Source organism: Austrofundulus limnaeus, unplaced genomic scaffold, assembly GCF_001266775.1.
Source record: "Austrofundulus limnaeus strain Quisiro unplaced genomic scaffold, Austrofundulus_limnaeus-1.0 Scaffold17, whole genome shotgun sequence".
NCBI classification, from domain to species: domain Eukaryota; kingdom Metazoa; phylum Chordata; class Actinopteri; order Cyprinodontiformes; family Rivulidae; genus Austrofundulus; species Austrofundulus limnaeus.
In genome coordinates this window covers 821,748-835,031 of record NW_013952419.1, presented here as the reverse complement: position 1 = coordinate 835,031, position 13,284 = coordinate 821,748, and the positions used below count along the sequence as shown (strand labels likewise).

Below are 13,284 nucleotides of genomic sequence, written 5' to 3'. Positions count from 1 at the left end.
GCATTCTTCTCTTGCCACAGCTGGAGATGTCTGTGCTGATCCTGGAATCCCGCCTGGCGCCTCCAGAACAGGAAACTTATTTGGGATTGACGACAAAGTGCATTATAGGTGCACCGGCAACCTGTTTCTGGTGGGCTCTAAAGAAAGAACGTGTCAGGAGAARGGCCAGTGGACGGGCCAAGAGCCGGCGTGCTACTGTGAGAACAAGACCTTCATTGATGACTGAATGTTTTGTCATTTGATCACACAAACAACAATCATTCTACTTGAAGCCCTGTTTGACCAAAGTTACTGAAAGTCACTGCATGTCAGTGGACTGGTTCAGGGAGTCAGATTAGTGATTAAATCAGGGATTATCAACACATGAAGCTGTGAAACAATGAACAACATTCCCATTCTTCCTTTAAAATATTTTATCTTTTTCTGTGATGTTCACTGTGTCTTTATAACCACTGCTAAAATGGTTTGGTGCAGCCAAGGCTGTGGGAACAAGGGGTGCAGAGGGCGCTGCAGCAAACATTCACGTCTTTTTTGTGTCACCTTCATGCTCTCTCAATGTCTCCTTTGACTCTTCTTTGTGTCTCCTTAATATCTCCTTCCTGTCTCCTTGGTGTCTTCTTTATGGGTCCTTCAAATCGCCTTTATGTCTCCTTCAAATCTCCTCTGAGTCTCCTTCATATCTCCGTCATCTCCTTCATATCTTCTTTGTCTCCTTCATGTCTTCTTTGTGTCTCCTTAATGTCTCCGTGTCTCCTCCAGCTTTGCTCCATAGTTTGAATGTTTGATTTATTTGTAACCTACCCTCACTTGCCTTGATCAGCTGTGTGAGACAAGAGTCAAATTTTAGAATTGATTTTTTTTGTTTGTTTGACACCTTCCTAAGTGTTTAAACTACCATAAACCCAATTAACCGTGTTGCTAATCAGTAAGAACAAGGGGACTGTGATATGTCGGTGGTCTGTGCTTTAGTCTTTAAGTCCTGAGGCTGCAGGTTCAAATCCAGGTTGTGACATGAAGGGAAATCATGTAAATGTGTAAAATGTGTAAAACTGTTGCCAAATTCCTCATATGTTTTCCCTCACTGTGGTGACCCCTTCATACAGGAAAGGCCAGAAGAAAAACAAAAAACTCACAGATCAGGAAGCAACTCTTTGAATTGACTTTGATTTTTTTTTCAGGGCTTAAAAGTCCAGACCTTTTATTGTGATGTTCAGTGGAAACAGTCATTGACAATAAGGAACTCATCTGTATGAACAACTTGACTTTGGAGAAACTGACTTGATGAATTAATGGACAAATGGCTAGTTCTCTCAGTGCCAAGGAAAACCATATTGTTGCAGTCTCAAAAAAATTCATATTTTATGCAAATGCTTAAAGGGATCCCCGATTAGTTGTAACATTAGACTTTATTTGATAAACATATATTTTAACTGTAAAATAAAGACTGWAAAAATACTGCAGGCTGTTTAGTTTTGTAAATTTTTAGAAGAAAATTTTAACATGGACGGAGCCATTTTATTTACACACAAAGCATTCTGGGTAAATGTTGATGTGGATAGGTCCTCGGTGTGAGCGAACTATATCCACCCTGAAGGTTAATCTTGGACAATATCTGATGATCGACTCTTTTAAATGAAACCAGAGAGCGTTGACAGAGAGGAGAAGGTAGAAATGACTCAGCCTGGAACTGAAAATATGGATGGAGGACAACAGAGCTGCTTCATGGAAGAAGAACCTCAGCTTAGCCTGTTAGCCTTTGTGCTAGCGCTGACGCTGCTGACGTTGCTTTATATGTATTAGCTCGGTGCTAGCGTGACAAACTAACAAGCCAAACTGAGGTCCTCCATCCATATTTTCAGTTGCAACCTGAGTCAMTTTTGCGTTCCCCTCTCTGTCATGTGGATGGAGGACCTCAGTGACGAGAGGAGAATGTGTAGCGCTGAGCTAATACATATTTATGGTGACAGCGTTGGGGCTAATGCTAAATCTAACAGGCTAAGCTGCGGTTCTTCTTCCATGAAGCAGCTCTGCTGTCCTCCATCCATTTTTTCAGTTACAGACTGTCATTTCTACCTTCTCCTCTCTGTCAACGCTCTCTGGTTTCATTAAAAAGAGTCGATCATCAGATATTGTCCAAGATTAACCTTCAGGGTGGATATACGTAGCTTGCTCACACCGAGGACCTCTCCACGTCATCATTTACCTACAATACTTTGCATGTACTGTAAATAAAATGGCCCTGTCCATGTAATATATTTTTAAGCTTTTAGTTTAAAAAATTATAAAAACTAATCAGCCTACAGTATTTTTACAGTCTTTATTTTACAGTTAAAATATATGTTTATCAAATAAAATCTAATGTTACAAATAATCATAGATCCCTTTAAATCTTTACATCATTAGTAATTTCACGCAACATAAATTGTGCAGATTACAAGCAGTCTGTTACAGTGACTTTCAGGGGTGGAAAGGTGTGTTTTCTGTGACTTCTTTTTCTAAATGACACAAGCTACGAATCTTGTTCACTTCTGTGTTTTGGTTACTCCTTGCAGACAAACACACGTATGACACGGTACTGGAAGTGTCAGAAGCATTTGGAGGTGCAATCAAAGACAGCCTCACCACCATGGAGTCTCTCAGTAAGCTTTATGTAGTAATTTGTAGATTATGTACGGTCATTATTGTTATGTGATGATTGCTGCCATAACACAGTTCAGCTAGCAGTTAAACAAATTTTTCTTGGATTAGCTTTTTCACTAATTTTGAAAATAGTTTTCAATTTTGTTAGCTTCCGCTAAGTTCATTAACAGGTAAACATCAACAGGTTTGTGTCAGTCCCACCAGTCTCCAGCTGGAAGGAGATGAGGATGTGCTAGCTTCCCTTGAGTTTTTTTTTTTACATGTTTAATGTTAGCGAAGCTATATTTTTAGTTAGTGGAACATATGAGTCAGGAAAGCCAACTTTTTTGTTAGCCCACCATGAGAATAACACAAAACAATTTACTGTGTTTGACAATAAATTTGAATTTTCCTTCGCAGATGACACACAAGAAGGACGAATGATTAGAATTTCAAAAAATGGGACTCTGAACATTTACATCGCTGTGGACATCTCTGAGAGCATCAACGAGGACCAATTTAAACAAGCGAGAAATGCAGTCATAACGCTCATTAAAAAGGTAAGACAGGAAGAGGCAGAGAGTGRTGAAGAAGCTCTGCTCCTTTGCAACCCTTGTTATGGCAAGAGTACTTTACCACAAATCATGGGACAGACAAGAAACGGTATCGAACAGAAAGTTTATAATCAAACCCAAAATGAGTTAAAAAGTACAGCAGAGACAAGTACAGCTGGTACTACTGGTACAGTACTTTAGTAGTTTTTCTGAGGATTTGTAATTTTACCTATTTTAAATAGCTACTTTTACGTTTATTTCATTACGTTTTAAAGCTAAAAATCATACTTTTACTTCTTTACTTTAAAATGTAACACCTAGTTACTCGTTACAAAATTAAATATGTTTGAACTCATCATGAAAGATGTTTCTGCACTCTAAAAATGAAGTGTTGAATTTACTCAACAAAGTCATCTCAGCTGGCTCCACCAAGTGTAGTCAAGTAAATTGAGCAAAYAATACACATAAATTGCTCAATTTACTCAACCTGGCTTAGTGGAACCAGTTTTGTTCAGTAAATTCAACAGTTCATTCCTTAGAGAGTGTGTAAAAATACTTTTACTTTCCCAATTTTTGTGGACAGTTTTATGACTTTTACTTGAGTAGTTTTCTTATCAGTGAAATTTATTTTTATCAGTCATTTTCTGTTTATGTAATTTTACTTTTACTTAGTTATTTTTTTCAAGTACTTTACAGACCTCAGAACAAACGATGAAAAATACATACAGATAATCCTAATCCATTTCACTGATGATTCAACATTTGMAATAAAAATAACCTTAAAAGCAGTGTTGTATAAAGTACCTCAAAGAGATACTATCTTAAATTATTTTTGGTAAAAGTCTTCTCTAAAACTGCGTTCACACCGAACGTGATTTCAGCATCAGGAGCATCAGGTTTTCACGCAAAGTCTATGGTGGGCGCGCTTCAAGCAACGTCGGGAAGTGCTGCGGCGCCTCAAGCGCGATTAGAGCAGCGCGATTTGAACTATTTGAACAATCTGAGCATTCGATGTGCTTAATGCTCAAATTGCTGAAGTTAGAAAATCTGAACTTTTGCAGCTCGACGCGCCGCGTCAACCAATCAGAGAGACTCCACTGTGTGACGCAGCGACATATTTCCTGACGGGACAGTTTACTGAATGATGTCCACTAACCTGAAACAGATGGAGAGGAGCTCTTTAGCTGAAATCGAGTACCTGCAGTCGGTGTCCTGACAGGAGATATCCTCACCAATGCGTGGCAGCAGCTCATCAGACTGGACTCGGGACAAAAATAGTCCTGAAAGCGAGCTGTGAGCCTCTCCCGCAGCTCCTGGGTGATGAAACTCAGAATGTCTCTGAATTATCTGGTGAATTAATTATGAATTAATTATCTGATGAACGTGACATGCTCTTGCTCTCTGTAAATAAAGCAAAGCCACTTCCTCGTCCGACATTAAACAGAGCCCGACAGAGGAGGGAGGGGCGGGGAGGCTGTTGCCGTGCAGCGCCTCAAGAGCTGTCCTGCGTCTGACCTCAAAGTGCACAAGCGACCAGCTTCAGCGTTGGCTGCGATTTTGAAGCTGAAATCGCGTTCGGTGTGATTGCAGCATAAGAATATTACCAAAGTAAAAGTCTTAAATTATTTGACATTTACTCTACTTAAATATCAAAAGTAAATATCTGATATAAAACGTACTTAAGTACTAAAAATACAATGGGTAAACATGAGCAGTTAAAATGTCCAAAATGACGTTTATTTGGAGATGACCACCCCGAAACATATTATTCTAAAGGCCATAATGATTATAAAGTTATATTAAGAAGTTTATGTTTATGCTGGTGTGGGACTTGATTTGCGTTATGTTATGGATCGCTAACAATAAAAAAATGTATTTTTTATACTTCTCATTCAGCCACAATTATTTCACTCTATCAAGGAGGTGGTATATATCTGGATAGACGTTTTTCACAATAACAAGCCTGAATGAAAACAAGCAAATGAATTAGGAGCAAAATGACTTTCTACTTCTTATCTACTTCTGAAACAAATCTTAGAGAGGTTGAAGACTGAACAATAATCCTCGATGGCAAATGTAGCCAGCTGCTTGTAAAGACAAACTTTAGGAGGCTTGGAGCCATTACTGCTGAAGCACGCAGCTGCAGGCATGTAGGTTCAACCAAATGAAACAACTTTACTATTTATTAAATTGTGTTAAAGCCCAGAAGCATGTAGATTTCATCAGCAGCGTTTATGAAAAGTTTTATGTGGTTTTCTAATGGGCAGGTCAACCGTGAGACCGGCCGTCMTTGCCGTACAATCTGCTGAGTTTGCAAAGCATCAGCAGTGTGGTGTTTGGACTGGAGTTTTGCTGGTTTTGCTGATAGTGGGCTGAGTTTAAGGGTCTGAAGATGCACATGAGGTGAAACTACAGGCTGCTGTTGATGGGCGCTGGCAATAAATGTGCTGAGATGTTAAAAACGTGTTAAAATTTAGCAGTTAAAAAAATCTGAGGAAATCAGTTACACACATACACTAAAAATAATAGAAAAAATATATATTTACACGTTTATCCTCCTCACACATCCTGAATGTGAACCATAAAACACTCTTAAATAATGCATAAGGTTTCTTACATTGTCTGACACACTTTTACAGGCACATTTGCACACCGTACAGATAATATGCACCCACTTTCTCTCTGCTGCCAGAACAGCAGCCCATTAGATGCAAATTAAATTAGGAATTACAAATCATATTCTTGACTGATGGTTCTTGGCGTGAGTCCTTGGCTCGCTCCCAAACCCACGCTTCTGCTGATAAATGGATCAATAACTCAACAAAATAACAACCATAAGCAATTTGAAATGTAAGATGTGTTGCATTAATGAAGCGTTTCACAACAATTCTARGTTTACATGTGTTCCCAAAGTGTCAGGAGTTCATGTCGTACCATCCTCATCTGCTTTCACAGATCGCATCATTCAGCGTGTCGCCAAACTACGAAATCATCTTTTTCTCCTCTGAAATATATGAAGTRGTCAAAATTCCTGATTTCTTGGACGGTAACATAGAACTGAAGGACGCCATAAAGAGGCTGGAGGATTTTGAAGTTGGCGGTGAGTCTGGAAAAACAAACAGCAGCTGGTTTTACACATGCAGGAGCTTGGGTTTTCATCTGATTGTGTGACGTGTCTGCTTGTGATTTGATTTGAAGACAAAAACACCGGAACGGATCTAAACGCTGCCTTCGTAAAATTTGAGGGAGAGATGGCTTATATAAGGGATCGAGTCAAACCCGAGGCTTTTAAGGAACACCGCCACGTCCTGATCATGTTTACAGATGGTAATTTTCCCCTTCTGCTTTGTTCAAATGACAATTCAGATCCAACAAGGTTGAGTCACGTCCTCTGGACGGGTTCTTTGTTACATTTTGTCTTTTATCTAAAAGACTTCTTCAGTCTGAGGAGTTACAGGTAAACTCAGCCATATAAACAGGACCTTTGCATAGTGGATCAACTACTTTGTCTGGTTTTGATCTATTTCAAATCAACATAAATGGTAAATGGCACTTTATCAAGCTCCAATGGACTCCAAAGCAATTTACACTTCAATCATTCACCCATTCATACACTGATGGTGGTAATCTGTAAGAAAGTGTTCAAAAATTGGATGCCCAAATAATTGTGCAGAAAACCAAGTTCCATTATCAGGTAAAACGTTTTATTCTTCAAATCTAAAACCCAATATATGCTCAGAGCCACTGTCTACAGTATGTGTAACCCTGAGCCTAATTGAAACAGAGATTCAGAGAGGCCGTGTCTTTCTGACAAGAACATTTTAAATAGATCATGTAGGCTCCAGAGAGTTGGTATACTATCATAAATTTTAAATACTGTCACCATATTTCCATATCGAGGTATACCACAATGACGTCCTATCAGAGACATCTGAAATTGATTGCTCACATGCCGAAAAGGACCATCAGCCTAACAGCCGATCGTTAGACTGATGGTCTCCTGTTCTTCACAGAGGGCTGATTGATTCTCAAAAAGCAGTACTGTAAGAGTGGAACAACTGGACACAAAGGTCTCTATCCCTGTTTAACAACAGGCACATTCTCTACAAAGGTCCTCAGACTGCAGAAGTGTTTTGAACCTGTCCAGAACTCGTCCAGAGGACCTGACTCAACCTCGTTTTCTACATGGATTATTGAGAATGTAAAAGGACAGTTCAGTGTTTTGACATTTTTGGAAAGGATGCTCWGTCTGTACTAACTATTGATAACTATTTGAAAGAGCATTGCTTCAAAAATCATCAGACTATCTCATTAAGCTGGAAACAGTCTACTTTATTTTTATCAAATCAAGCTCATTCAAAGAACTATCAACAGGTAAACAACCCCACTTGACAAGATCAGAACTATTGCTTTACTGGTTTGCTTTAAAAACACTTCTTGTCAGTTTCACTGATTGAAGTTGATCTCATAAAAGTCATGTTTTATTTCCATAGATAATACAAGTATAATAGATAATATAATTAAATGGTTAATGTGTATGGTCTAAATTAAAAAGTTTTTAAAATGGATTAACACCATTTTTCTTCCCTTCAGGTGCTTACAACATGGGCGGCTCTCCTAGACCCACTGTGGAGAGAATAAAGAACATGGTCTACATGAATGACATGGCCAATGTTGGCTCCAGAGATGAATATCTTGGTGAGTTCTTTTTTTTATGAGTGCAGATTTCTTCTGATGTGATGAGCCATCATGTATTTATTTTTTAAAGCTCACAGACTGTTAACCTGTCAAAGAAAACCTTTCTGTCTGCATTCATTTGCAGATATTTACATTTTTGCCATCGGGGCTGACCTTTTCGATGATGACCTGCAGCCTCTAACGGTGGGAACTGGTGGTTCTCATTACTTCAGGATGAAAGATATCAAAGAGTTACAAGCGACCTTTGATGGTATAATTGGTAAGTCATCTTGAAAACATAAAATGTGTGATTCCTTCATCGTTTGTGGTGTTTTTGTAAGTTATGGGTCATTCTGGTAATCCCTCACTCAGCTCAGGGGAAGATGTGTGATCACTGCTGGAGGCCTTCTCTTGTTTCTTATAATAGTTTGGAGGAAGGCAGACTCATCACTCTTGATCTCGCCTGATATTACTGATGTAAAAGGACGATGATGAAGCACCTCACTGGACCAGTGCAGCGTAATTTAATTTAACCTAATGGGCTCAAGACACAGAGCCCGAACTGGAAGTTAAATTCTGTTTCAGCAAAGTGATACAGAGATAAATGTTTGCATTCATGAGCATAAGTAATAGTCAGCTGGATGTTTCTAACCCTCCTACATTTTGTTTTCTTGGTTTCTGATGCAGATGAAAGTGAAGTCGTAGGTCTGTGCGGTCTTCACCAAGACTATGAAATAACACCGGACAAAACGAACAGGCGGAAAAGATATCCTTGGTTGGCTTTTATTATTAACAAGGTGAAATTCTCAACTCATCTCATTTGTAAAGTATTTGTTATGAGTTTTCAATTAATCTGAAATTGTTGTTAATCCTAAGAAACATACACAAAAGGTCAATACCTGAATTTAACTAAGAAAATAGTAAGAGCAGGCTGGTTCAGGGAGTATCAGACATCAGAGTCCAGAACTGAACTACAATGAGAATCGTTATGCTGGAGAAGACTTTTAACAGTGGTCCAAATCTCCTGTCATCAATACAAGAACTGGGCCAAGACAATCCAACTACCGTAGTTGAATATCCCTGATTTGATGTCAGAGTGGTCCAGACGTCCTTTTGTGTCAACTAGATAACAACACCAACAGCAGGAATGTCTCATTAGATTTAGAGCTATCACAATAACTGGGGTGTTCTTATGATTGTCAGATGGGGAAAATCGTGTCAAAAATCATCATAATTACTGTAYCTTTTTTATTTTTCAATCAAGATTTAACAAGGCAAATAAATCCCATTGAAATCGCTGATCTCTTTTGCAAGGGTGGCCTGGGCTTGAAGGCAACCTATCGTACTTGATTTTGGTCTATTCATCTGCACAAATCTGAGAGTAAAAACATGTTATATCAAAACTGTCAAACATCTTCATCCCAAAAGGAACGTCACCACTGTTGATTCGTTTTCAGTCACTCTAAACAAAGAGACTGGGGCGGCTGTGGTGGAGTGTTTAGGGGAGTTGTCCTCTAACTGGAGGGTTGCTGGTTTGAACCCCTGTTCCAGCTGTCTCACCGTGTCCTTGCAAAACACTTCACCCACCTCTCCTACTGATGATGGTCAGAGGGTTCGGTGGCTCCGGTGCATGGCAGCCCCACCTCTGTCAGTGTGCCCAAGGGCAGCTGTGGCTACAATGTAGCTTAACATCATCAGTGTGTGAATGTCTGTAAGGGTAAAGCACTTTGGGGTCRGATGGGGCTCGATAAASTGCTATATAAGGTAATAAGATAWGTTCAGTCCATTTAACATTGAAGTTATTACCGTGGAACAGTACTGACCCATAATGTTTGTGTTTCTTTTTAAATTCAGGGGAAAAAATCAAAGAAGTGCATCGGCTCTCTGGTGTCCCCTGACTTTGTCTTGACTGCTGCTCACTGTTTCACATACGGAGATTTACCTAAGGACATCATTATTGAAATTGAAGATGAAAAAACGGGCAGAAGAGGTACTGATCATCTTCTCTTTACTCACTTGAACATGACTTTATGTGTTATAGAGTCTTTAATTTGGGTAAATGACATTTGGAAAGCAATGGTTTAAAATTATTTAGGTGAGGTTCTCTGGAAAGGTTATGAAGAGTTAATATCTTACCTGTTGCAAGCAGCTGCTAATGTTTGAAGACATAAATCAGTTTGGATCAGACCAAAGACCTAACAGCTAAACCAGTGACTGGAAGGACATTTTTCTGTGTGCTGGTCATAAACACAGATAAATGGTGAAGGTAGCATCAGGAAAGGCATCCTGTGTAAAACTTGTACTAAAACAAAAATGCAGGTCTATTGGCGAGATTATGGATTGGGAACTATAGCCTTGTGATGTAGAAACTGTACTTGAAGGTCTTTTCTCCGAACTGCGGTCAACCAAAAAAAAAAAAAAACTCTATTTACAACAGGTAAGATATTTTTTGTCCATATCTCTGCACAGAACCTCACGTCTAAGTTTAAAACTATGATTTTTAGAGTTTAAAAAGTAAAACCACAAGTTCACTGATAACATTTGAACTTTTTACTCGACTTTATACTGTTATCTTTATGCAGAGAGAAGTGTTAAAAATTTCACCTTACATCCAAACTACAAGATCCACGCCAAAGTAAACCAAGGTGTGGAGGAGTTTTATGACTATGACTTGGCTCTCATCCAGCTGTCGAATCCCATTGAAATATCTGTTTCTATAAGGTAAGAGCTTATAATTATTAAATAATGCAGTTTGTACACGAACCACCTTTTATATTCTCATTCTGGTTTAAAGATTTGTTATTGTAACACTTTACTCTCCTAATTGGAAAACCTGTTCTTTTGTTTTTGCCAGACCAATCTGCATACCATGCACTCAGGAGACCAGCGATGCTATGAAGCTGGTGGGTAAATCAACGTGCAAACAACAGGGTATGGTATTTTTATACAGAATGAGCTGCAAAAATACTAAACAGGCTTGTTTTTAGAAAAAAGTAAGAAATCAATAAATAATCCACTGACAGTTCTACAACATAGTTTAGCTGCTTTTTTTCTAACCCTTCAAAACTAAACAGATGGTAGAAACGTTATTTTATTCTGCCAGTTTTATGAAGGTGTGTGTTGTGTTCTCCGTCAACAGAGGAGCTTCTATTAAAGAATCAACGTGAACGACTCAATTTTCTAACAAGGAAAGACCCCTTAGTGGCTGAAAAAGACGTGTTCGCCAAACTTGGAGAAAATGTGAGTTTCATACCACGGAGTTTATTTGTCTGCTTGCCTTTTTCATCCAACCAGAGTGTCCTTTTTCCCTTCTTTATCGATGTTTTTTTAATCTAATTCAGAGAAATTTATGCATTGAAAAAGCCCTGAACGCACCAGGCATAACAACAAAAGATCCAAAGGTTGCTGTGACGGATAACTTCCTGTGCACCGGTGGTCTCACAGATCACAGAGATCATATAGCTTGTACAGGTATGTTCAGTTTGTCACAATTTACATTTTATTCACTTACAAATAAACAGCAAAGTAGCTGTTTAACAAACCACACACACATTTGTCACAACAGGTGATTCTGGAGGCGCTGTGTTCAAGAACTACGAGCTTCGAACGATTCAGGTAAACAGAAACTTTAAGATTTTTATAAATTTTTCCTTTTAAATTGTGTCAATCTGCTCAAAATGGTATTATTACCTTTCAAATTAAAACTTATCTGCTTTGAAAAATAAGGTTAGTATTACTTTGAATAGATTTTTAGGTTTTCTGGAGCAGAAAAATGATTAAATTTAGACTTTACCCTGAAAAGTAACAATAATAACTAATGTGACAAACATCCTAACTGTGCCTGTTTTGTGACAGGTTGGGGTGGTCAGCTGGGGAACCCACGAACTGTGCGGCTCCACTGATGGTCTAATTGAGTCCAACGCTGACTCCAGGGATTTCCATATTAATCTGTTCAAAATGACCCCATTTCTTAAGAGAATCCTCGGAGATGAAAATCAAGACTACGCACCGCTTAAGTTTCTGGAAAGTTAAACCTAATGCTGCATTCTGTTTGGCCATTTTGTGACTTGAGTTTTAAAACAGGAAGCTTTATTTGATCAGACTGTGGCCCATTTGATTGACCTCATTCTGTCACTCATTCACAGTTTGCATGAGACTTTAACCTCCTGACTTTCTCTCCTTACGTGAATCCTTTCAGTGTAAACACAGTTTGTAAAAAGTGCCCGAGTTAAATAAACATTTGGGTTCTTTCATTCCCAAAAATGAACCAACTCAACCATAAACACCTTTTACCACTCTTGTGATGCTTTTAATAAAGTGGACTCTTTCTATTTAATTCAGCTGCTTTTCAGTTTTTACTATTCAGCTGCCTGAACTGCTGCCGATATTTTTTGTTATTGTCATGTTTATTAAAAATAAATTAATAAAAACTGGATGGAAATAAATATTTAAAAATTTCCCCTAAATCTGATTTCATTTCACAGGATAATGCATGAAATTCTCTTTGCCGTTTGTTTCCTCTTCGTAGCCATCTGATGCACAAAGTTAAAGTTACTGCTAATCAGATATTCTTACATAAGTCCAAACTTGCCAAAACAAACTGGTAAACAAACACCAGTTCCTGTAAATGACCACAAATGTTGGAGTCCTCTCATGAACCGGAGGGAAGAATCAACAACTCGCCTGCATGAAGCAAAACACCAAAGGTTTCTCTGAGGATTAAACAAAATGTAGGGGAAAAAAACAAGTTATTAACACTGAAAAATATACTGATTATGTTGTAGATTTTACCAAGAAACTCCTGCACTGTTAAATAAATAACTAAATAAATAAATAAATAAATAAATAAATAAATAAAATTAAAAAATTGGGTGAAAGAAAATCAATAAAACTTTTCTGATTTACTGGAAACTACAATATGGAATATTTTCATTTATATTATTTGACTAACACACATTGACATTTTGTCAAAGAAATATTTTAAATTGTTAATCATCAACTGCTGGCCACTGGGCCATAGCTGGCCCACAAGCTCAATAAATCTGGTCCAACGAAAATAAAATGATAAAATAATTATTTACTGCTGTGACCCAGATATTAAAGGCACAGTGTGTAGGATTTTGTCAATCCTTTTAGCCGAAATTGAGATAATCACTAATGACAATAATAAAAAAACATGTCTAATCATTGCAGACAAAGACCTTGTTTTATTATTTTTTCCTTATAAAAAGCTGTTTATATCTCCATGGTCGTGGGTCGCCACACAGGCAGCCGCCATCTTGCACCGCCATCTTGTCTACAAAGGCTCATGAAGGACAAACTGCGGTGGCGGCATCAAAAACGGTTTTAGTTGTAATACTATAAATGTAATATTTGTTGTCTGTCATTAGCTACGTTTACATGGACAAAAGTAATCGGATTAAACAGCCGTTCG

The 13,284-nt window shown here is 38.2% G+C and overlaps 1 protein-coding gene across 1 annotated transcript in view; it reads left to right on the top strand.

Annotated features, from left to right (window-relative positions):
- The window catches only part of LOC106514073 (complement factor B), a 25,803-nt gene extending 13,617 nt beyond the window's left edge, over positions 1-12,186 (top strand). Inside the window, exons 5-18 of the mRNA XM_014003170.1 lie at positions 2,553-2,639; positions 3,040-3,179; positions 6,129-6,273; positions 6,372-6,500; positions 7,767-7,871; positions 7,996-8,130; positions 8,538-8,647; positions 9,705-9,840; positions 10,433-10,571; positions 10,705-10,781; positions 10,990-11,090; positions 11,192-11,321; positions 11,416-11,465; positions 11,706-12,186. Coding sequence (XP_013858624.1) covers positions 2,553-2,639; positions 3,040-3,179; positions 6,129-6,273; positions 6,372-6,500; positions 7,767-7,871; positions 7,996-8,130; positions 8,538-8,647; positions 9,705-9,840; positions 10,433-10,571; positions 10,705-10,781; positions 10,990-11,090; positions 11,192-11,321; positions 11,416-11,465; positions 11,706-11,882 — 1,661 coding nt within the window. The 3' untranslated portion in view covers positions 11,883-12,186. The remainder of the gene's footprint in view (positions 1-2,552; positions 2,640-3,039; positions 3,180-6,128; positions 6,274-6,371; positions 6,501-7,766; positions 7,872-7,995; positions 8,131-8,537; positions 8,648-9,704; positions 9,841-10,432; positions 10,572-10,704; positions 10,782-10,989; positions 11,091-11,191; positions 11,322-11,415; positions 11,466-11,705) is intronic.
- Positions 12,187-13,284: the final 1,098 nt, after the last annotated feature.